The 19,690-nt window shown below is 49.3% G+C and overlaps 1 protein-coding gene, 3 long non-coding RNA genes and 6 other non-coding genes across 11 annotated transcripts; 6 read left to right on the top strand and 4 right to left on the bottom strand.

The window, feature by feature from the left end:
• Window positions 1-1,790: 1,790 nt before the first annotated feature.
• On the bottom strand, window positions 1,791-2,474 carry LOC128774212 (uncharacterized). Its single transcript, XR_008418692.1, has 2 exons — window positions 2,376-2,474; window positions 1,791-2,083 (listed from the first exon to the last, which is right to left on the bottom strand). It is a non-coding gene; the product is annotated as an uncharacterized LOC128774212 (long non-coding RNA).
• MRPL58 (mitochondrial ribosomal protein L58) lies at window positions 2,358-9,739 on the top strand. Of its 2 annotated transcripts, XM_019466279.2 has the most exons (6): window positions 2,358-2,585; window positions 5,580-5,616; window positions 8,188-8,247; window positions 8,802-8,884; window positions 8,977-9,146; window positions 9,405-9,739. In XM_019466279.2, the coding sequence occupies exons 1-6, from the start codon at window positions 2,400-2,402 to the stop codon at window positions 9,487-9,489; spliced, it is 621 nt and encodes a 206-aa protein (XP_019321824.1). In that variant the 5' UTR covers window positions 2,358-2,399; the 3' UTR covers window positions 9,490-9,739. The 2 variants fall into 2 exon arrangements, with proteins under 2 accessions (XP_019321824.1, XP_019321825.1); XM_019466280.2 differs by lacking the exon at window positions 8,188-8,247.
• On the bottom strand, window positions 5,440-9,407 carry LOC128774211 (uncharacterized). Its single transcript, XR_008418691.1, has 4 exons — window positions 9,151-9,407; window positions 8,651-8,970; window positions 6,883-7,091; window positions 5,440-6,129 (listed from the first exon to the last, which is right to left on the bottom strand). It is a non-coding gene; the product is annotated as an uncharacterized LOC128774211 (long non-coding RNA).
• Window positions 9,740-11,259: 1,520 nt separating the features above from the next.
• LOC128774373 (U11 spliceosomal RNA) lies at window positions 11,260-11,373 on the top strand. The gene has a single exon (XR_008418951.1). It is a non-coding gene; the product is annotated as a U11 spliceosomal RNA (small nuclear RNA).
• A 3,127-nt stretch (window positions 11,374-14,500) lies between these two features.
• TRNAR-CCU (transfer RNA arginine (anticodon CCU)) lies at window positions 14,501-14,573 on the top strand. The gene has a single exon. It is a non-coding gene; the product is annotated as a tRNA-Arg (tRNA).
• On the top strand, window positions 14,534-17,994 carry LOC109276955 (uncharacterized). Its single transcript, XR_002084917.2, has 2 exons — window positions 14,534-14,840; window positions 17,099-17,994. It is a non-coding gene; the product is annotated as an uncharacterized LOC109276955 (long non-coding RNA).
• TRNAR-CCU (transfer RNA arginine (anticodon CCU)) lies at window positions 14,984-15,056 on the bottom strand. Its single transcript has one exon. It is a non-coding gene; the product is annotated as a tRNA-Arg (tRNA).
• Window positions 15,407-15,479, bottom strand: TRNAR-UCG (transfer RNA arginine (anticodon UCG)). Its single transcript has one exon. It is a non-coding gene; the product is annotated as a tRNA-Arg (tRNA).
• TRNAR-UCG (transfer RNA arginine (anticodon UCG)) lies at window positions 15,710-15,782 on the top strand. Its single transcript has one exon. It is a non-coding gene; the product is annotated as a tRNA-Arg (tRNA).
• On the top strand, window positions 16,013-16,085 carry TRNAR-CCU (transfer RNA arginine (anticodon CCU)). The gene has a single exon. It is a non-coding gene; the product is annotated as a tRNA-Arg (tRNA).
• Window positions 17,995-19,690: the final 1,696 nt, after the last annotated feature.

Raw genomic sequence — 19,690 nt, 5'->3', positions numbered from 1 at the left:
CCTCTCCCAGAATCCAGGCCACCAGATGGCCTGAGCAGGCTGTGTTTATTTGGGGCCATGGAAACCTACAGCTCCTTTTTTCTATCACTCTGTGTCAGGAACAGGCCTGGAGCCCAGCTTCAGAGCTATCGCCTTGGAATGGTGCTGACTTTATTATTCATAATCCCAGAGCTGTCGACCTGAGTGAGTTCCTGGCTTTGCTCCCTTGAGCAGTTTATTCCAGTCACCATGGAGATGCCTCTGTTCCCTCTGAGGTCTTGGGACTAAGACAGGGAGGGACCCAAGAGATCCCCCTTCCAGCCTACAGCCCAAAAGGTTTATGTTAATTGTCATTCCCTTTCTAGTTTGCTTTCACAAAGCCAGTGCTCAGGAAGGAGTTTATTCCCTCCTAAAGAATATGCCTGTAGCAATGAGGCTGGAGTGGTAAAGCCTGTATTTGATGACAATCTCCTGTTTCAAACCGCCAGCATCCCCTAGGGCATATTTTTCAAGGTAATAGTGCTTTTACTAAAAATAGAACCCTTATTACAAAACAACCACTAGGATTACTAACAATCACTAATCATCTATTGGGCTGTTTTTATTAATCACATTGCCTCTCAATAAAGTAATTTAGGCAACACTTAGCTGTTTCCAAACAGTGCGTCCTCTACTTTGGACCTTTCTCAGAGGTGGAATTTGTTTTGAAGTTCATGTCTTAATGATGTGGGAAACAGTAAATGGAAAATTAAATTTCTTTACAACTTACAGCCCACTGACAAGTCCTTGAGACAGCAGAGTGACATTCCTCCAAGAATGGCCAGTTGTCTTAATGTTAATACTTTGCTAGAGGAAAAACAAGTGGTTAACTGATAAGAGACCACAGTCATGCAGGACAGGAGTCTCTATCGGTTGTAATCATCTTGATGATTTACAAGCAAAAAGCAATTTTATCAATAGCCAAACTCCCAGAAACCTACAGATTGAATTTCCTGAGACCCTGACATCATCCTTGCCTTCTTAGGATAGAAAATCTTATATAATCAGTCACTCCTCCCAACTCTAGTGCAGCTCTTTCTGCCCAAAGGTCCTGTCCCTGTGCTTCATAAAACCACCCTTTTTTCCACTGAAGACATCTCAAGAATTCTTTCCTGCTCGTCAGCTCCGAACCCCAACACTTCAAACTGCATCATTAAGAACCCTGAAAAAAGGGCACTGCTTAGCCTGTCCTTGGCTGCCTGAATCTCCAACCCCCCTCCCCAGCTTTCCTTTATCTCCTGGCTAGGAGAAACTGTCGTCGTGCCCCACAAAACTACTGTTCCTTCTGTGAGGGGATGTGGGTCCACTTTTAAAAACATTCCTTTCTTGGGGCATCCGGGTGGCTCAGTCCATGAAGCATCTGACTTTGGCTCAGGTGGTGATCTCACCCTTCATGGGTTTGAGCCCTGTCTGGCTCTGTGCTGACAGCTCAGCACAGAGACCCTGCTTGGGATTCCTTGTCTCCCTCTCTCCCTGCCCCTCCTCTGCTCACACTCTGTCTCCCTCTCTCTCAAAAATAAACGTCTAAAAAAAAAGGCTGGTTTTTAGGAAAAATAAATAAGTGGCTGGTTTTAAGTGGAAAAAAAACCAAAAACAACAAAAAACATTTCTTTCTCCACCTGCCTGCTTCTCTTCCCACCTGTTATTTGTCTTGCAAAGACTTCACACACCTGCTCCACAGGGATATGCTTAAACTGACTTGTGAATGAGCCTGAAGTAACTAAAACTCAGCTCTCGCAGAACTCAACTTTCAAAAGCACACTCCCAAAGAATTCATCTTATACATATTTATTGCGGGGGGGGGGGGGGAGGGTCTATGATGTACCAGGTTCTGGGTGCTGGGGACCCAGCAGTGAGCCAGAGCCCCCCTGGAACTTATTACAGTCTGGCTGGAGACAGAAGCAATAAACTAGAAGTAAGATTGAGTGATGTTTAAGAAAAAAAGAAAAAGATAAAGTAGAGCAGAGTCAGAGTAAAGGGGAAGGAGACGAGCTAGGTCAGGCAGGGCAGGCCTCAGTGATGGTGTGAAATTTCGAGGGGAGAGCGATCCGGGAGGGCACAGCCCCTGTAAAGGAAAGAAAAGTGTTTCTGGGGAACACGGAATCCGGGGTTCTTTTAACCAAGAGGCTCCCTTTAGAGCCCTCTAGCCAACGTCTTCGCCGCCGCTGCAGGACGTCAGCGTTCCAACCAGGTCCCCCTGGAGGCGGCCAAAGGGAAACGTCTGAAAGGTACCCGAGAGAGTGACTCCGGGAGCTCAGCTCGCCACCTCCCAGCGACCCTGGCGGGCGCTAAAAACCACTCGGAACCAAAGTCCCGAGGGAAGCGCGAGCTGGCGGACCGCGGAAGCAGGCACCCACCGGAAGCAGCACCGACACCCGAACATGGCGGCGGCCCGGTGTCTACGCTGGGGCCTGAGACGAGCCGGGACCTGGCTGCTCCCGCCGCCCGTGTGCTGCCCCCAGCGGGTTCTGCACAAGCAGGCCGACGGCACAGAGTTCCAGAGTATCTACAGCCTGGACAAGCTCTACCCCGAATCCCGGGGCTCGGACACCGCCTGGAGGGTCCCGGTGAGCGGGGAAGGCCGGACGGAAGGGGCGTTTCCCCTCCTCTGCAGTGACGTTAGGAAGCCGGGGCTCCATTGGCCAGGCTGGAGCAATTGGAGGGGCTGCTGCTCGTAGGACGTGGCGGGGGCCGCGGGAGGGAGCTGGTTGCCGGAGCTAGTGGGGCTGGGGCGGCAGATTGGGTCCTGGCGCCGGGAGGGCTTGGGGTGTGCGGGCGTCTCGAGAGCACGTTGAGCGTGTTTCTTGCAGGACCACCGGCTTTTCCGAGTTTGATCCCCGGCCTCCAGGCCCAAATGTCCGTAGCTCCTAAGAACCCCAGCGCGCCTGAAGAAAACAGGAAACAGGGCTTCGTTTCTTCAGGATGCATTTGTTGCCAGCCTGCTATGTTCGGGCTCTTTATCAGGCACCAGGGCAGGAGAGATAGGACCCAGTCAGTTCTACTGAATTTCTACGTACCGGACTGAAAAGAAAACATTCATTTATTCGCTCACTCATTCAACAAACTTCAATTGAAAGCGTGGTGTGTGCACCATGGAGGCATGGAGATAGAGAGGTGGGGGTGGGGGAAGATCATCTGAATGCTTGTTGGAGCTTATCTTCCAGTGGAGGGTAGCAAGCAATAAATAAAATCAGAACTACAGAGTGTGTGCGATGGTTATAAGTTCTTTTGGAAAAAATAAAGCCTGGAAAGAAGGAGTGCTAAGGTAGCGGTCGGGTTGCAGTTTTAAGTAGGATGGTCTAAGAAGACCTCTGGGAAGATGACTTTTGCGTAAGGACTCGGATGAAGCAAGGCAGTGAGACTTGTTCAAGGGACGGCAAGCAGGCCAGTGGCTGAGCAGGGAAGTCAAAGCAGATGAATCCAGAGGAGAGGGATGGGGTGGAGGGAGGCCCGTTTACAGGGTTAACAGGTCTTTAGCTTTATTCTGAGTGTGATGGGACCTGTTGGGGTGGTTGAGGCAGAGGAACGGAATGATCCAACTTAGTTTTACCAGGATCACTCTCAGGGCGCCTGCCTTGGTCAGTCAGTGGAATGCGTGATTTGGAGTTGTGAATTCAAGCCCCACGTTGGCTGTCGAGATTACCTAAAGATAAAATCTTAAAATGCCAGCAGCAACGACAAAGATCACTCTTATAGGGACTTACAGAGAGTAGACCGTAGAATGGCAAGAACAGGAAGGCCACTTAAAAGACTGCAGTTATACAGTCAAGAGATGATGATAAGCAGAGAGGAAGCAAAAGACTTAAGAATGGGTCAGGTTCAGGTTCTAGTTACGTTCTGAAGAGAAAACCTATAAGATTTGCTAGTGTGTTTTCTTTTTTTTTTTTTTTAGAATGTAATTTTTTTTAAGTTTATTTATTTTGAGAGAGAAAGCATGAGTGGGGGAGAGACGGGGTCGGGGGGGAGGTTGGAGAGAGAATCCCAAGCAGGCTCTGCACTGTCAGCGCAGAGCCTGATGGGGTACTCGAACTCTCGAAACGTGAGATCATGACCTGAGCCAGAGTTGGCCACTTAACCAGCTGAGCCACCCAGGAGCCCCTTGCTAATGTGTTTTCTATAAGAAGTGAGAATAAGAGAGGAATTGAAGTCCGGGGTGGAAGAATTGAGTTGCCATTAATCGAGATGAGAAAGTCATTTGTTCTTTCGTTCAACAAAAAGCATACTGTATACCTAATGTGTCAGACACTGTTTCAAACGTTGCAGACACAGATAAAACTGATAGGGTCCCCGCTTCATGAAGGTTATGTTCTAGTAGAAGGAGCACACAGTAAAGAAATGGGGAAAACAGGTGATGAAAAGACCAGAGTACTGGGGAAATATTTCAGATTGTTAGTAAAGGGAGTCCTCTGTGAGGAGGTTTGAGGTTTGAGGCAGCCATGAGGAGACCTCAAATAGAAATTGCCTCTATGGGTCTGGAATTGAAGAAGATTTTGAGTTTGAGCCAGACAGTTGGGAGTCATGAACACCCATAATATTTTCATCCTCATAGATGCATGAAATGTTCTAGGGAAGGAGTAAGAGAGAGAAGAGAAAGGATTCCAGGGGCATATCAGTGTTGCAAAGAGCAGGGGCGCCTGGGTGGCTCAGTCGGCTAAGCGTCCCACTCTTGATTTCGGCTCTGATCATGATCTCACAGTTCATGGGTTCGAGCCCCACATCGGGCTCGGTACTGACCACACAGCGTGTGCTTGGGATTCTCTCCCTCCTTCTTCTTCTACCCCTCCTCTCCCCTCCCCTCCCCTGCTCATGCTCTGTCTCTTTCTCTCAAAATAAATAAATAAATAAACATGAAAAAAAATTGCAAAGAGCAAATGAAGAGTGGGAAAGTCATTAGGGAGATAAGAAGGAAGCTGGAGGAAGAGGGAGAGCAGCCCTCAAGGGGGGTGGAGCCTGGCCTCCTCAGTGCTGCAGGGAGTGCAGGGGGATGAGGATTTCACTCCCCAATAATTCTAAGATGAAAAGGGATGAAGGCAGCCAGTGGTGGGGACAGATGAGGACACCATGAGTGTTGGTAGCCAGAAGAACCTCAGAGTGGGTAGTGTCTGCACTGGGCCTGTGGGCCTGGGACTCAGGTTCAAAGACATCACTACCGAGAACAACACGGGAGAGAGACGGAGGTGAGAAATCCTGGAACGAGTAGTCTCTGACATAGACCCTCAAGGCAGCTGGTTCCCCATGTGAGCCTCCTGTGGCCTAGGGAGAAACAAGGTGGCCCACCAGGTTTGTTGCTCTAGGTTAGTAGAGGGGATTCCTTTTGGAGTCTCCCTGAGACATGTGTACTGTGGAGCCTGCCCTCCCTCCAAGGAACCAGGCCTCCCATGATGCCCTCTGGAGTCCGAGGAGCCTTTTTCTGTCATCCTGATGTGATTTCGCTGGGGACCTGAAAATGGCTGTATTACGCCTGCATTGTGGCTTTATATCTTTTCTTTGATTGCCCTGGACCAGTTCAAGAGTCACAGAGCTGGTGATATTTATTTAACACTGTGTACATTATATTACAGGATGATGCAAAGCAAGCCAATGATGACATTCCTCTAGGTAAGTAATTTTGCTTTATACAAAATCAGTCAGGGGGCGCCTGGGTGGCTCAGTTGGTTAAGCGTCCGACTTCTGCTCAGGTCATGATCTCTCTGTTCGTGAGTTCGAGCCCTGCTTTGGGCTGTGTGCTGACAGCTCGGAGCCTGGAGCCTGCAGCCTGCTTCAGATTCTGTGTTTCCCTTTCTCTCTGCCCTTCCCCCATTCATGCTCGCTCGCTCTCTCTCTCTCTCTCTCTCTCAAGAATAAATAAACATTAAAAAAAAAAAAAATCAGTCATTTCCTCCCACCCTCACACAATCCTTCCAGATCTCTCCAGCCTAACAAAAGTAAAGAAACTGTCTCTGGGTGTGCAAAAGCAGAGCCCTTTAAGCACTTTAGAATAGCACAGAAATGATGGCACAGCCACTGTGGAGTGCTGGGCAGTGTGCGAGACGAATCAGAGCTCTTGATGTCCTCGTGACAAGGAACAGTCTTTCCAGTAGATGAGCTGATGGTTCTCGGGAAAAAGTTAAGCTGCAGAAGAATACATACAGTAAGCTACCATTTGTGTCTTACGTTTGTATGTCTGAAACATACATTTCTATGCATATACATAGACCTGAAAGGATGTACAAGAAATTGGATTCGAGGACTGGCTGGGGGAGTGGAGAAGAAAGGATTTGGTGGCTGGGGAACCCAAGTGGGGACTTCTCCCTGTGAACTGTTTGCATAACTTTAGACTTGTGTACCACCAAACACAAGGTGAGGCCTGACGGACATAGCCTGTGAAGCTGCAAGCCCCTTTTAGGGTCCAACAGTTTGCGGTGTCCACAGACCGTGCGAGGAGGGGTTGCCACGTGTGCCAGCTCCCCAAGGCCCTTGTTCAAGGTGACACGGAGACAAAGAGCCTGATCAACTGCAGCACAAGGGAGTGGCCTCCCCATGGCTTAGGAGCCGGTGCCCCGCAGCAGGTGGCATTTTGGTCACCGGCAGCTGTGCCTTGAGGCGCGCATGTGGCCGGAGGTGGCAAAAGCCTGTCTCATCAGAACCGGGGGCAAAGAGACAGTCTCATGACAGCCTCCAGGGAGACAGGGAGGCGAGTGGGAGCCCTCCATGTCTCAGCTCCTCCCCTGCCTTGGGTGCTCTTGAGTTTGGGGGCCTCACAGGCCTTCCTAGAAGACGGACTCGGCCACAGTGCAAACCCTGCCTCGGCGGCCTATGCAGATACAGGCAAGGTTGCCCACACCGTGGTAGAACCTTCCCCCGACAGTACCGCGCAGTCCTTACCTCTGCAGAAAAGTGAACTGATTTGACGTTTCAAAAGGAAGAAGGTCTCTTGGAAGCAGTCCCGAGACGGGCCACCGCTGCCCACCAAGGCCCGCTGTCCACCACCACGGTTCCAGGTCTTTGCCACCCGGTCTTCTTACGGCTCACCATCCAGCCTTCCGAAATTTTCCCCCTACCATGCTTCCCTACTTTCCTCAGACACCGTGAGTCTGCTTTTCACGAACCATAAAAATAGAAGGAAGAAAGCCCATTTTACATTTTATAGCAAATCTGAGGCTCAGAGAAGCAGAGGGACTTTGCCAAGATCACAGTCGGCCAGTGGCTGTGCCCGTGTTAGAAGCAAGACTCCCAGCTCCGATTCTAGAATGCTTTCATCCAAGGACACCTGGGTGGCTCAGTCAGTTAAGCATTCGACTTCGGCTCAGGTCACGATCTCATGGCTAGTGGGCTCGAGCCCCGCATCGGGCTCTGTGCTGACTGTGCAGAGCCTGCTTGGGATTCTCTCCCTCTCTCTCTGCCCCTCCCCAACTTGTGCTTTCTCTCTCTCTCTCTCTCTCTCTCTCTCTCTCTCAGAATAAATAAATAAACTTAGAATCGTTTCATCCAGTGGGGATGTTTTTAAACACTGACTAACCGGGCCCTGGGCACCAGGAATACACAATGTCTGCCCCCTTGGAGCTTACGGTCTATTGGGATTCCACATCCACCACGTTTCAAAATACAACATTAAACTAAGTTTGTCCCTCAGTTTGAGCTTTTGACAGAGTCTTTGCTTTAAAACAAATAAACAGCAAGAAGCTAGAGCAGCCGGATCTGGGGAAATGTACTGAACCAGAAGCAGACAACCCAGGTCATAACTTTACCTCCTTTGCTGTGTGTGTGACCTTGGAAAGGCACTTGATTTTAGCTTTGAGATCTGTAAATAATCTCTGCCTTTACTGCTTTGAACGTTATGTTTGTTATATAAAAGTCATTGAAAGATGTGTGGGGCACCTGGGTGGCTTAGTCAGTTAAGCATCTGACTTTGGCTCAGGTCATAATCTCACAGTTTATGGGTTCGAGCCCCACATCAGGCTCTGTGCTGACAGCTCGGAGCCTGCTTCGGATTCTGTGTGTCCCTCTCTTTCTGCCCCTCCCTTGCTCACGCTCTGTCTTTGTCTCTCTCAAAAATAAAATAAACATTAAAAAAAAATTTTTTTAAGAAAGATGTGTAATAGGGATAGTCATACTGTATTGATAATAAATGAACAGTTTGAGCATTTTGCCAGGGGATAATCTTTTTTCGGTGTGTGTTCTGTTTTATAGATCGTTTGACGATATCTTATTGTCGGAGTAGCGGTCCTGGGGGCCAGAATGTTAACAAAGGTACAAGGCACCTTGTTTTTCACTTTGAAACTTGGCCGGGAGATGCACTTGAGTTCTATGCTTACATTCATGTGGAATAAAGGGATTGTTTTAGCAGAAGCTTAAATACCACCAGTTTATAATAATCCTCTTTATTCTTTGAATGTGATCTGATTCTTAGACTCTCAGCTGTGGGTTGCTAAGACTAGGGTTGGCTTGTGAACCGAAACAAAGGGAAATCACAGTGTGAGCTGGCAGCCAGCTCTGAGAACAGGTTTCTTTCGTTCTCATGGAACCCATGCCCTCTCCCCCTTCTTTTCAGATCCCACTAAATTGTTAGAGAAGCACTGAGCATTTAGTTCCCAGAAGTTAATTTTTGTCCAGAAGTGCCTTACTATCTTTGCAGGCTCATTCCATCACCAACCTTGTATTCCCAAATTGACACAGGACCTGTGTCACGGGTCACACCTGGCTAGGTGTCTCGCCTCCCCGTTTCAGGATTGTCACCAGCCACTGGGCGCCGAGCCTACTTGAGAGTCTCTGTGACCCATGCGCTCTGGTCCCTTTATTTACAGTGAATTCCAAGGCTGAAGTCAGGTTCCATTTGGCAACCGCCGAGTGGATTGCCGAGCCTGCGCGGCAGAAGATGGCCATCACGGTAACCACCGGTTCCTTTCTTTTTCCATCATCCCTCAGTCGTTTTTAAACCTTTACTCTGTAGAACTCTGGTGTTGCCTTTGTTCTCTGCAGCATAAAAATAAGATCAACAAGTCAGGAGAGTTGATACTCACCTCTGAATGCAGCCGCTATCAGTTCCGAAATCTGGCAGATTGTCTTCAGAAAATTCGAGACATGATTGCTGAGGCCAGCCAGCCAGCTAAGGAGCCATCCAAAGAAGATGCTGTACTACACAGGATCAGGTACCAGAAAGTGCCCCCGAGCTTCTCTCAGCTGAGTCGTGGGGACAAGGGACTGCACGGAGAAGACAGGAGGCAGGGGGAGTCCGCGACTTCCCAGCAGAAGGTGGGAAGGCTCCGGGACCGAGAGAAACCGCTGACCCGAGCGGGGCTGGTCCCTGCTGATCCGGCTGCTTCCTTCCCACCGAGCTGCCAGCTCCTCTCCGCTTTGAAAAGCATTGATTGGGCATCTGGGCCTAACTGCGGTCTTTTTGTTTTCAGGATAGAAAACATGAATCGGGAAAGGCTGAGAAAAAAGAGGATACATTCTGTCATAAAGACAGGCAGGAGGGTAGATATGGACTGAAATCCTCCTCCAGAGCTGACACAGACCCTCTTCAGGACATCCAGGCAGCCGCGAGCTCTAACACCATCAGGAGACCCCTTGTTGTTTGCGGCTGTTAATGCTTGGCTTTAACGTGGGCGCCACCATGAGAATGTTCATTTGGAAGGAGGGTGGCAGGCACTGGTTGCAAAGGTCTTTATAGGCAATCACATGTTGTCAAACCTTAATTATCCACTTAATGCATTAGCTGTAGTAAAGTGCAGTAAACGCAGTGGGCTTCGCCTCTCATTCAGAATGCTTCAGAACAGAATTCGGACCTTTTCTGTATGTTGAAATCTGCCTCACGATTGTTGACCAGCACCGGTCAGCCAGGCGGAAATAAGAACGAGCTGCGGTATCTGCGCTCAGGGAACACACCTCGGGTTAGGAGGGCTGAGACAGGGAGGGGGCACCTGAGCTGGGCCTTGAAAAGGGACTAGAATTTTAGTAGAGGTGCGGGAGGGACACGCCAGTTGGCGGGAACCGTATGAATAAGACAAACCAAAGAAAAGGCTGGGGTGGAGAAGCTGAGGGAGCCATCTGAATGGTGGATTCGCGCCATGGGTTGCGGGAGGTAAGTCTGGAAAGGAGACAGAAGCTCAATGTGGAGACTCGAATTCAAGTTCGAGAGTTTAGATTTTTTTTTTAACATTAGGTCCTGCTGGGTTTTATTTATTTATTTATTTAATTTTGGAAAGAGAGCATGAGTGGGGGAAGGGGCAGAGAGAGAGGGGGACAGAGGATCCAAAACTGGCTCTGTGCTGACAGCAGACAGCCGGATTCGGGGCTGAAACTCATGAACCATGAGATCATGACCTGAGCCAAAGTCGGACACTTTGCCAACTGTGCCACCCAGGCACCCCTCTAGAATTTAGATTTTAAGAAATGTAGGTGACCAAGAAATGCTGAGGTTGTTCAGCAGGAAGGAACGCCGTGTGTTAGGTTGCTGTCACATGCTGTGGGATTTTAGAGGCAGGAAAAGAGTAAGTCAGACCTGAAAGTAGATTTTTGCCATCCTATGGGTATGGGAAGAACCCAGGCCGGCATGACTAAAGCAGATTACTCTGGTGTGTATGAATTTCTTGGAATGTTCTCTGTAATTTTGATCTAGTTCACCTGTTCAGCAAATACTGCCCTGTGATGCTCGAAATGCAAGATAATTAGCTGTAGTGGTATATACAACTTTATGTGAGCAGGGACCTCATCATTCACAGAAGTGTAAAAAAGGGACAACAGGGGCACCTGGGTGGCTCAGTCGGTTGAGCGTCTGACTTCGGCTCAGGTCATGATCTCACGGTTTGTGGGTCCGAGCCCCGCGTTGGGCTCTGTGCTGACGCTCAGAGCCTGGAGCCTGCTTCGAATTCTGTGTCTCCCTCTCTGTCTCTGCCCCTCCCCTGCTCACGCTCTGTCTGTCTCAAAAATAAACATTTTTTAAAAATGTTTAAAAAAAAGGGACAAGTTATTGATAAATGACTCTTCCAAGAGTCCCTCAAGAGATTCAGAGCCTAGTTGGGGGTGAAGCTCATATATGCAAGGCAGTGCAACATTCATTGGTCTGTTTGCTAATTCAACAAATACTGAGTGAAAGGCCCTGGGTGAGGTCCCAGGAAACTAGCAATGAACAAAAACAGTCCTTCCTCCAGAGAACTTAAATTCGATCAGGTGATAATAAAAGTGGAGAAGAAAACTGGATTTCTGTTACGGTAACAACCTAAAACGTGAATAACTTAAGATCTAAGCAGGTTCTGGGGAAAAAAGGGCTTCTGTCGTGAAAAGCACACGTAGGGCAGCTACAACATCAAGAGATTTTGGAAGCATAATTTTTAGCTACCTGGGCAGCTGGTGATCATTGTTTCCTGCACACCCCCCACCCAAACAACCAGATAAATAAAATAAGTAGTTTCTGGGAACCAGAGAAGTAACTAGTTCTAGCTTGAGGGTCAGAGAAGATATACTTGAGGCGCTTGAGATAGGAGGGGAGGGGCTGGCTGGCCATTCGAGCAAGACAGGAAGACCTTGTCACCTAAAGGCTCCAGTGGTGTCCAAGCCCTGCCTATGGCTGGGACAGTGAACTACAGTATCCAGGGAATGGGCTCTGAAGCCAGTGCATACAGGGTCAGCTCCTGCCTTCCACCACCCCCAGCTGTGGGGCCTTGGGCAAACCACTTAGCCTCTCTGAACCTCAGTTTCCGCATCAATAAACTAGGGGTGATGTTACCCGTGCCTACCTAATAGGATTGTTGTGTGGCTTAAATGAATCAATAAGCGGTTAATGGCACTGAGCATGTACTTGGGGGATGCTAACCATGATTGACGGTTCAGTTTGGCTGAAACCCAGGCAATGAGGAGCTGTGGAAGCCATGTTGGCCACATGCAGTGGGAGCCGGGTCTAGAAAGGCCTTCAGTGTGACAGACTAGGACACTTAGCCTCCTCCTCTGCAGAGGCTGTCAGAGGAAGATTAACCTGACTGCGAGCGGGCGAGGAGAGTGCGGGGAAATGCGTGCAGGCTGGCGGACTGACCCATGGAGGAGTCAGGGACCCATCCTGGAACTGGGGCAGTGGCAACAGGGATGGAGAGAAAGTAGCAGACGCGAAAGGATTATGGAGACCGAAATCGGGCCGGGTGGGTGGGAGCAGGTGAGTGACGTGTGTGATGTGCCTCGAGGCGGGGAAGGCACAAGGGAGGATGGCCTTGGGAGGATGGTGGAGTGAGGATGGTTCTGCCGGTGAGGAGCTGCCTCCGGGAGTGACGGAGTGACGCCCGGGAGAGGGAATGCAGCCAGCCCGGGGGCTGGGGGTGAGGTTGCAGCTAGAGTGTGCAGGGCAGAGGACACAAGAAGAGTCTTGGGAATGGGTAGGAGCAGTTGAGGGTGAGCAGAGCGGAATATGGGGACATGCTGGGTTAGATGGTGGCAGCGGGGAAACCAGAAGAGGCATCCCTGTGGGCTGACCCTGGAGCAAAGCGCTGGACCCCTGAGGCCCTCAGAAGACATTAAGGGTACATGAAAAGACCTGGAAAAGTGTTTGGGACACACAGGAGGGGATAAAGAGGTAGAGAAACAGCAGGCTGGGTAGGGGACGGGGAATAGAGCACAGAAGTAGGACCCATCCTTTAAAAATGCTGAGGGGGCGCCTGGCTGGCTCAGTCGGTTAAGCGTCCGACTCTCAATTTCGGCTCAGGTCATGATCTCTCAGTGGGTTCAAGCCCTGAGTTGGAATTCTCTCGCTCCCTCTCTCTCTGCCCCTCCCCTGCGCTCTCTCTCTCTCACTCAAAATAAACAAATAAACGTAAATGCTGAGGATTGGGACGCCTGGCTGGCTCAGTGAGTAGAGCATGAGACTCTTGGTCTCAGGTTCGTGCATTCAAGCCCCATGTAAGACGTGGAATAAATAAAGATTTTTTTTTTAAAAGGCTGAGGACAAAAGGATGAACAAGAATGAAGCGTTCTGCATTCATCCAGCTAGGGGGACCCTTAAGATCTGTACACTTGGCTGCATGTGCACCTCAAGGAACAAATTGGTTCATCTTAAAGGAGAGCACCTCCAGCGGGCCTGGGTGGCTCAGTCCAACGGGTGTTCAACCCTTTGTTGTTGTTGTTGTTTCATTATTTATTTTGAGAGAGACAGAGAAAGTGCGAGCAGGGAAGGAGCAGAGAGAGAGAGAGAGAGAGAGAGAGAGAGAGAGAGAGAATCCCAAGTAGACTCTGCACAGTGCCCAGAGTCTGACACAGGGCTCGAACTCACAAAACTGTTAGATCATGACCTGAGCCAAAGTTGGAAGGTTAACAGACTGAGCCACCCAGGCGCCCCCCACCTTTTTTCTTGAGGGGGCAGGTGTGCAACTCTCAATTTCATCTCAGGTCATGATCTCTGGGTTAGTGGGTTCAGGCCCCAAGTTGGAATTCTCTCTCTCCCTCTCTCTCTCTGTCCCTTCCCTGTTTGCTCGCTTTCTTTCTCTCTCTCTCTCAAAATAAATAAATAAACTTAAAGATTGAGGCCTAGGATGCCTGGCTGGCTCAGTGGGTAGAGCATGTGACTCTTGGTCTCAGGTTCATGAGTTCAAGCCCCATGTAGGGCATGGAGTAAAGGTATTTTTTAGGAGGCTGAGGACAAAAGAATGAACAAGAATGGGGGTCCCTGAGTGGCTCAGTGAGTTAAGCTTCGGACTTCCCGTCAGGTCAAGATCTCATGGCTGGTGGGATCCAGGCCCCAGACCTACCTGCTCAGGATTCACTCTCTCCTGCTCTATGCCCCTTCCCTGCTCATTCTCTCTGTCTCTGTCTCTCTCTCTCCCCCAAAATAAACAAATAAGGTTCAAAACAAAACAACAACAAAACATGGTTTAAAAGGAGAGCACCTTCAAGGCAGGGGACTGGAGCCAGGTGGGTCAAACTCTTCCTTCTTGCTGATGTTAAGGGGGGAAGGAGACGAGTTTGTGCAGACTTTGCACATGTCGGAGAGAGAAAACCAAAGAAGAACGTGTCCAAATTCCCTGCGCCCTGGACGCGTGGAAATGGGAGAGGCAAGTTCTCCACTCGGCACGACGGGGGAATCAAATCTTTCAGAAGCTCATGGATTTTAATAGTGGATTCTAAACCGTGTGTAACGTTTAAAAATGAGCTCATTCTTTATTTGTATTACTTTTTGTACAAGAGTTTTAAAGAAAGAAAATTATAGGCTGAACATTCTATTTGGCTTTATATATGACTTGCTATATATGATATATATTTATGACCGGACAGATTTGTTCCTCCTGGTTGTGCATTGCCTGGTGATGGTGAAGATCCCGTGTTTAGGTTCCGGTATTTGTGATGCACGCTGTTCTGTGCTCGTTCACTTCCCTACACTACATTTTCCTGACATTCCTGAGTTTTTCGTCCGTTCTGCAGAGGGAGACACGATGGCTGGGACGGCAGGCTCCACGCACCCGGGCGCCGCTGACTCCCAGCCGGTCGCGTCTAGGGGACGGAATGGCGGAGGCCCGAGCCGCAGGCCCCAGTGGCCTAATGGATAAGGCACTGGCCTCCTAAGCCAGGGATTGTGGGTTCGAGTCCCACCTGGGGTAAGGGCACCTTTTTGGCTCTCCCGGCGCCTCGTGCTTTACGCACCCTGGAATCCACGCCCCCGCGGCACGGACGCATGAAAAATCCTGGAGAAGACCACCCCGCAACTTTTGTACAGCCCACGGGAGGACGGTATGGAGGCGCATTTGGCTTGGAGGCTTAAAGGGGGTGTAGAGTTTCTGAGGAGGGCGAGGGGTTGACGGAGCGCGGCGACGCAGGCCGCACTGACCCCCGGATCCCAGCCCTGGAAAACTGCGTGGCAGGAGAAGGTGAGCCCGGCTCCGGGGAGCTCAGGGCCGAGGCGCGTGGAGCCCCTGGGGACCCGGTTGTCGACGTGGAGGGAGGCCGGGGTGCGCGGAGGCGCACGCGTTCCCGGCGCCAAAAGTTCCCGCGGGGGAGAGGCTGCACAGACCACCCCAGGTGGGACTCGAACCCACAATCCCTGGCTTAGGAGGCCAGTGCCTTATCCATTAGGCCACTGGGGCGCGACAACACGCGGCACCCACGTGGTCCGTGGTAACGCGCAGTCGCGCGCCCCCCCCCCCCGCGCCCCCCCCGCGGCGCAACCCGGGGGACCCGAGTAGCCACCAGCCCCCAGCAAAAAAGCTAGAGTCCGAGGCGAGGCGACGGGGCCGTGCTCCGCGGGGACTACCAGGCTCTGGCGGCGCGCAGTTCCACGGAGAGGACCGGGCTTCCCGGAAGGCGCGTGCCGAGCTGCCTCAGGGACCCGCGAGGGGATGAACGAACGAACGAACCCACAAACGAGGCCGAGAGAGGCTGCTATGGCCCGCGCCACCGAAGGACATGAGCCCTGCCCTTCGGTCCAAAAAGAGGCCGACCACGAAGGGACTCGAACCCTCAATCTTCTGATCCGAAGTCAGACGCCTTATCCGTTAGGCCACGCGGCCGCGACGCCCGGGGCGCCACAGTGCGCGGGCCAGGTGCAGCCCCTTCGGAGGTGGAGGCCCCTGGACGTGGGCAGGAGAGGACCGCGTGCTCCCGACCCCCAAGTGTGCCACAGGTGTGCCGGGGTCGGAGTCGGGTGCGGTCCCTCCCTGCAATTAGCGACAGTGATAGACAGTGATAGTGCAGCTGTAGGTTACTAAATAGGTATCCGGCACGGCCGAGTACGTGAGGGGACCGCGTGGCCTAATGGATAAGGCGTCTGACTTCGGATCAGAAGATTGAGGGTTCGAGTCCCTTCGTGGTCGAAACGTTTTAATCCACCCGTACCGCAACCAAATCCCAGGGCCTACCCTCGTTTTAGACACAGTCGGGCCTCGGTACCGGGTCCTGACCGCAGTCCCCCTCTACTAGGCTGAGCGTGAGGGTTCCCTTCCGATACGAGTTTTGTACCGGAGAGCTTCCGGCCCTGACGTCATTACGCAGCCACACGGCGTCACAGTTCAAGAGGCATGTGATCGGGCGCCGCTTACGTGAAGCCCCAGTGGCCTAATGGATAAGGCACTGGCCTCCTAAGCCAGGGATTGTGGGTTCGAGTCCCATCTGGGGTGGCAAGGTTTACCTGCGCAAGTGCGTTTTCCTGTCATCATGCGTCCGATGAAAACAAGTATCACGTGGGCACGATTTTCTCTTTGTAAGAGCACCTTTTTATTTTTATTTTTGGAGTGTGTGGATGCCTTGGTTGCACGTAATGTGCCTTTTGTTTTGATCAAATCCAACTGCACTTTGAAAGATAAATCCATGTGAGAGCGAACACAGCCCACTTCCTTGTTGCCGCGGTTGGTATCCATATACACCTCGTGAAAGTGCTGCGCAGGCTACAGATCCACGTGCGTGTGAGTCCGTCACAGGAAAGTTACAAGCAGCGCAAAAGGCAGCCCCCTGCCCCTCAAACGTCCCGCCGGAGCCGGGGGGGTGGGGGCTTGCAGGGTGGGGGTGCTGCCCATTCCCGCGCCCTCGACGCTGTTGAAACGGCACACCTGCCCACTGCCCGGGCTGGGACGAGGAGGGGTGCGCGGAAGCACAGGCGTGCACGCGCAGTGCGCAAGGCGACGACAGTGCAGCCTCTGCTATCAGCCCAGGCCCTCGGGAAAAAGGTGGCACTGGAGTGCTTGAAAAGGGGCTGGCGGAGAGAGGTACGTTTATGATCTCCGCACTTTCCTATGTATATGATCCTTTAGTAAAATGCTTAATTTAAAAAAAAAACCTATTATTGGCCAGATTTTGTCTTTTGTCTTCTTTTTTTTTTTTTTTTTACTTTGGAGCACACAGGGCAGTGGTTGGTCTTTCCAGGTTGACTCTCACATTACGTGCGCTTGGAGGATACCATGTCTACCCGTGGGGGGCGGCTGTAGTGTTCACTAGCTTTTCCTCTTTACCCCAAAAAGTTTAAAAACCACTGTTCCTTGTACTTTTTCAAAAAGAAACAACAAACAAATTTCCAGAAGTACAGAATCTTCCTCTCCTTTCTCCAGGATCATCCAGAATTCTTCATGCCCTCTCTACTCCAAAGCAGTCACCAAGTTTTCAGGATGCTTTTTTTTTTTTTTTTTTTTTTTTTGAGATTTAAGTAATCTGTACACCCAACGTGGGGCTCGAGTTCACAACCCCGAGATCAAGAGTTGCACCCTCTACAGACTGAGCCAGCCAAGCACTCGTGGATGTTACTTTTAAGCTATCTCTGGCTCCCAGGCCCTTCCACGTGGCTGCAACATCATGGCCCTAGACTGTACCGCTGGAGCCACTGCTTTTTCGCTGGGTTTCAGGCTTCACTTCTAAAACCATCCTCAGGACCCTGACTCCATGGAGCTTACATTCCAGTGAGAGAGAAGGCAGTAAACAAGTAAACTGATGAATAGGATGGTTTCAAAATAAAAGGGGTGGTGGGGAACACTTGGTTGAGTACTCAGAGAAGGCCTCCGGGTGGAGAACAGCAAGGGCATCATTGGCAATCCTGTCACCTTCAGGGGACTTCTTTAATGTCTTGGCTGATACACTGTCCACCTCACAGGGTTGTTGTGGGGAGTAAATGAGATGATATTCATGTAAAGTGAGTAGAACGATGCCTGGAGCACAATATGTGCTCTATAAGTCTTGATTGTCACCATTTACTAACAGACTACTTTGCCCCATTATTGGAGGTTTATATGTGATATTCTCTCAGCTAGATGTGAATCCCTGAAAGCTCAAATTTCATCTTACTTTTATTTTCCTTTATTCATTATGAATTCATATGAAGATTCTTCTGAATGCCAAGCACAGTGCTAAGCCCTGGGGAATATAGATATGACTAAGGTATAATGCTAGCACTCAGCAAAGAATCTTCTAGAATCCTCTAGATCTTTCTAATCCTCTAGGATTGAACATTTCTATGAATGTTTGCATTATTTTTATCTTCCAACACTCTGTAATCACTTGGTTTTTCATTGGAATTCATGAAAATGAGGAGTTTGTTTCCAAGTGCCTGCATTTTTGTCTTGTTTTGTTATTATAACTTATACTTTGGCTATTGTTGATTTTATGTAACATTTGCTCTGGGATCAGTTTCTTTTTTTTTTTTTAATTTGAAGCTTTCTTTCTTGTCTAACATCAGTTTCCAGTTATTTTGTTTGTATGACATAGAATTTAGTATATAAGCTATTAAGTGAGCCTTTTTATTAGTCTGCTATAGTCTTTGTTTTGCAAATGCCAAAAATAGGTGTGTTAAAATCCTTACAAACGTTATACCAATGTTATGCATCCAGCAATTTTTAAAACTCTTCTTGCTTTATATATTTTGATGCTTCATATTTTTTTTCAGCACATCAAGTTTCCAATCATTTTTCATGTCTACTGTTCCCTTTAATAATTACATTTGACACATTTCATGTTTTTGTCTTGAATTCTACCTTGCTAGATGGTAATATAAGTCTACATTCTTGCCCACCCTTTAAAACTGTGTATTATGAAAATTTTCAAACATACACAAAACCAGAGAATAGTGCATGAACCACCCTAGAGTTATCAGTCATTAGGATTTTTTCACATTTGCTCCATTAATCCCTTTATCCCTTTTTCCCCCTAAAGTGTTGGGGTTTTGTTGTTGTTGTTAAAAATCTCTACACCCAACAGGGGGCTTGAACTTACAACCCTGAAATGAAGAGTTGGGTGCTCTACCAACCTAAGCCAGCCAGGAACCCCTTTTCTCTTTTATTTATTTTGAGAGAGAGCGCGAGCACACACATGATCGGGGGAGGGGTAGAGAGACAGGGAGAGAGAGAATCCCAAGCAGGCTTCCCACTACCAGCACCAGAGCCCGACTTGGGGCTCAAACCCATGAACCCTGAGATCATGATCCAAGCCGGAACCGAGCCAGATGCTTAACCAACTGAGCCACCCAGGAGCCCCTTAAGTATTTTAAAGTAATCCCAGACATCGTAACATTTCACCACAGTAGACATTCACATATTTCAATATTCATCTCTTGATTGGTGCAAATCAGGATCCAAATAAGGTTATACACCACGTTTGGATGTTGGGTAAGCTGTCCTTACCTTACCCACTGACTTGTTGAAAAGCAAAGGTCAAATGTCTCATATTTTAGGTTTATCTTTACTTCTTCATGGTGTCATTTAACTTGTTCTTCTATCCTAGATATTTCCTCTTGGTGCACCTGGGTGGTTCAGTCGGTTGAGCATCTGACTTTTGATTTTGGCTTAGGTCACAATCTCACAGTTCAGTTGGTTCGGTTCGTGGGATCAAGCCTCCCGTTGGGCTCTGCACTGACGGTGCAGAGCCTGCTTGGGATTGTGCCAGATATTTCTTCTCAATTGGAAGTTAGTTTCAATGCCTCCATTAAATTCAGGTTCAACGTTTAGGGGGAAAAAGAACTTTCAAATAGTGCTATGTATTTAATATAGATCAGAAGGTATAGAAGATAGCCTTGGCATCAAGAGGTGACAACCTGATCATGGTCAAGTTCCTCAACTTTTCATGTAATGGTTTCATCCACTGATGAGCTTTGCCGGAATTAACTATTTCATTACGGATTACAGAATAGTCACTTTTCTAATATTCTTTTCCATTTATTAGCTGAAATACATTGTAAAGAACTTCTCTCATTGTCTATTAATTTATCCCAAATACAATTGTTTAAAAAGGTAGGATAAATGCTTAA

Source organism: Panthera pardus, unplaced genomic scaffold, assembly GCF_024362965.1.
Source record: "Panthera pardus isolate Hobbes unplaced genomic scaffold, ASM2436296v1 HiC_scaffold_3, whole genome shotgun sequence".
NCBI lineage: Eukaryota > Metazoa > Chordata > Mammalia > Carnivora > Felidae > Panthera > Panthera pardus.
The sequence above is the reverse complement of the archived record's forward strand: the minus strand, read 5'-3'. Positions and strand labels throughout refer to the sequence as shown.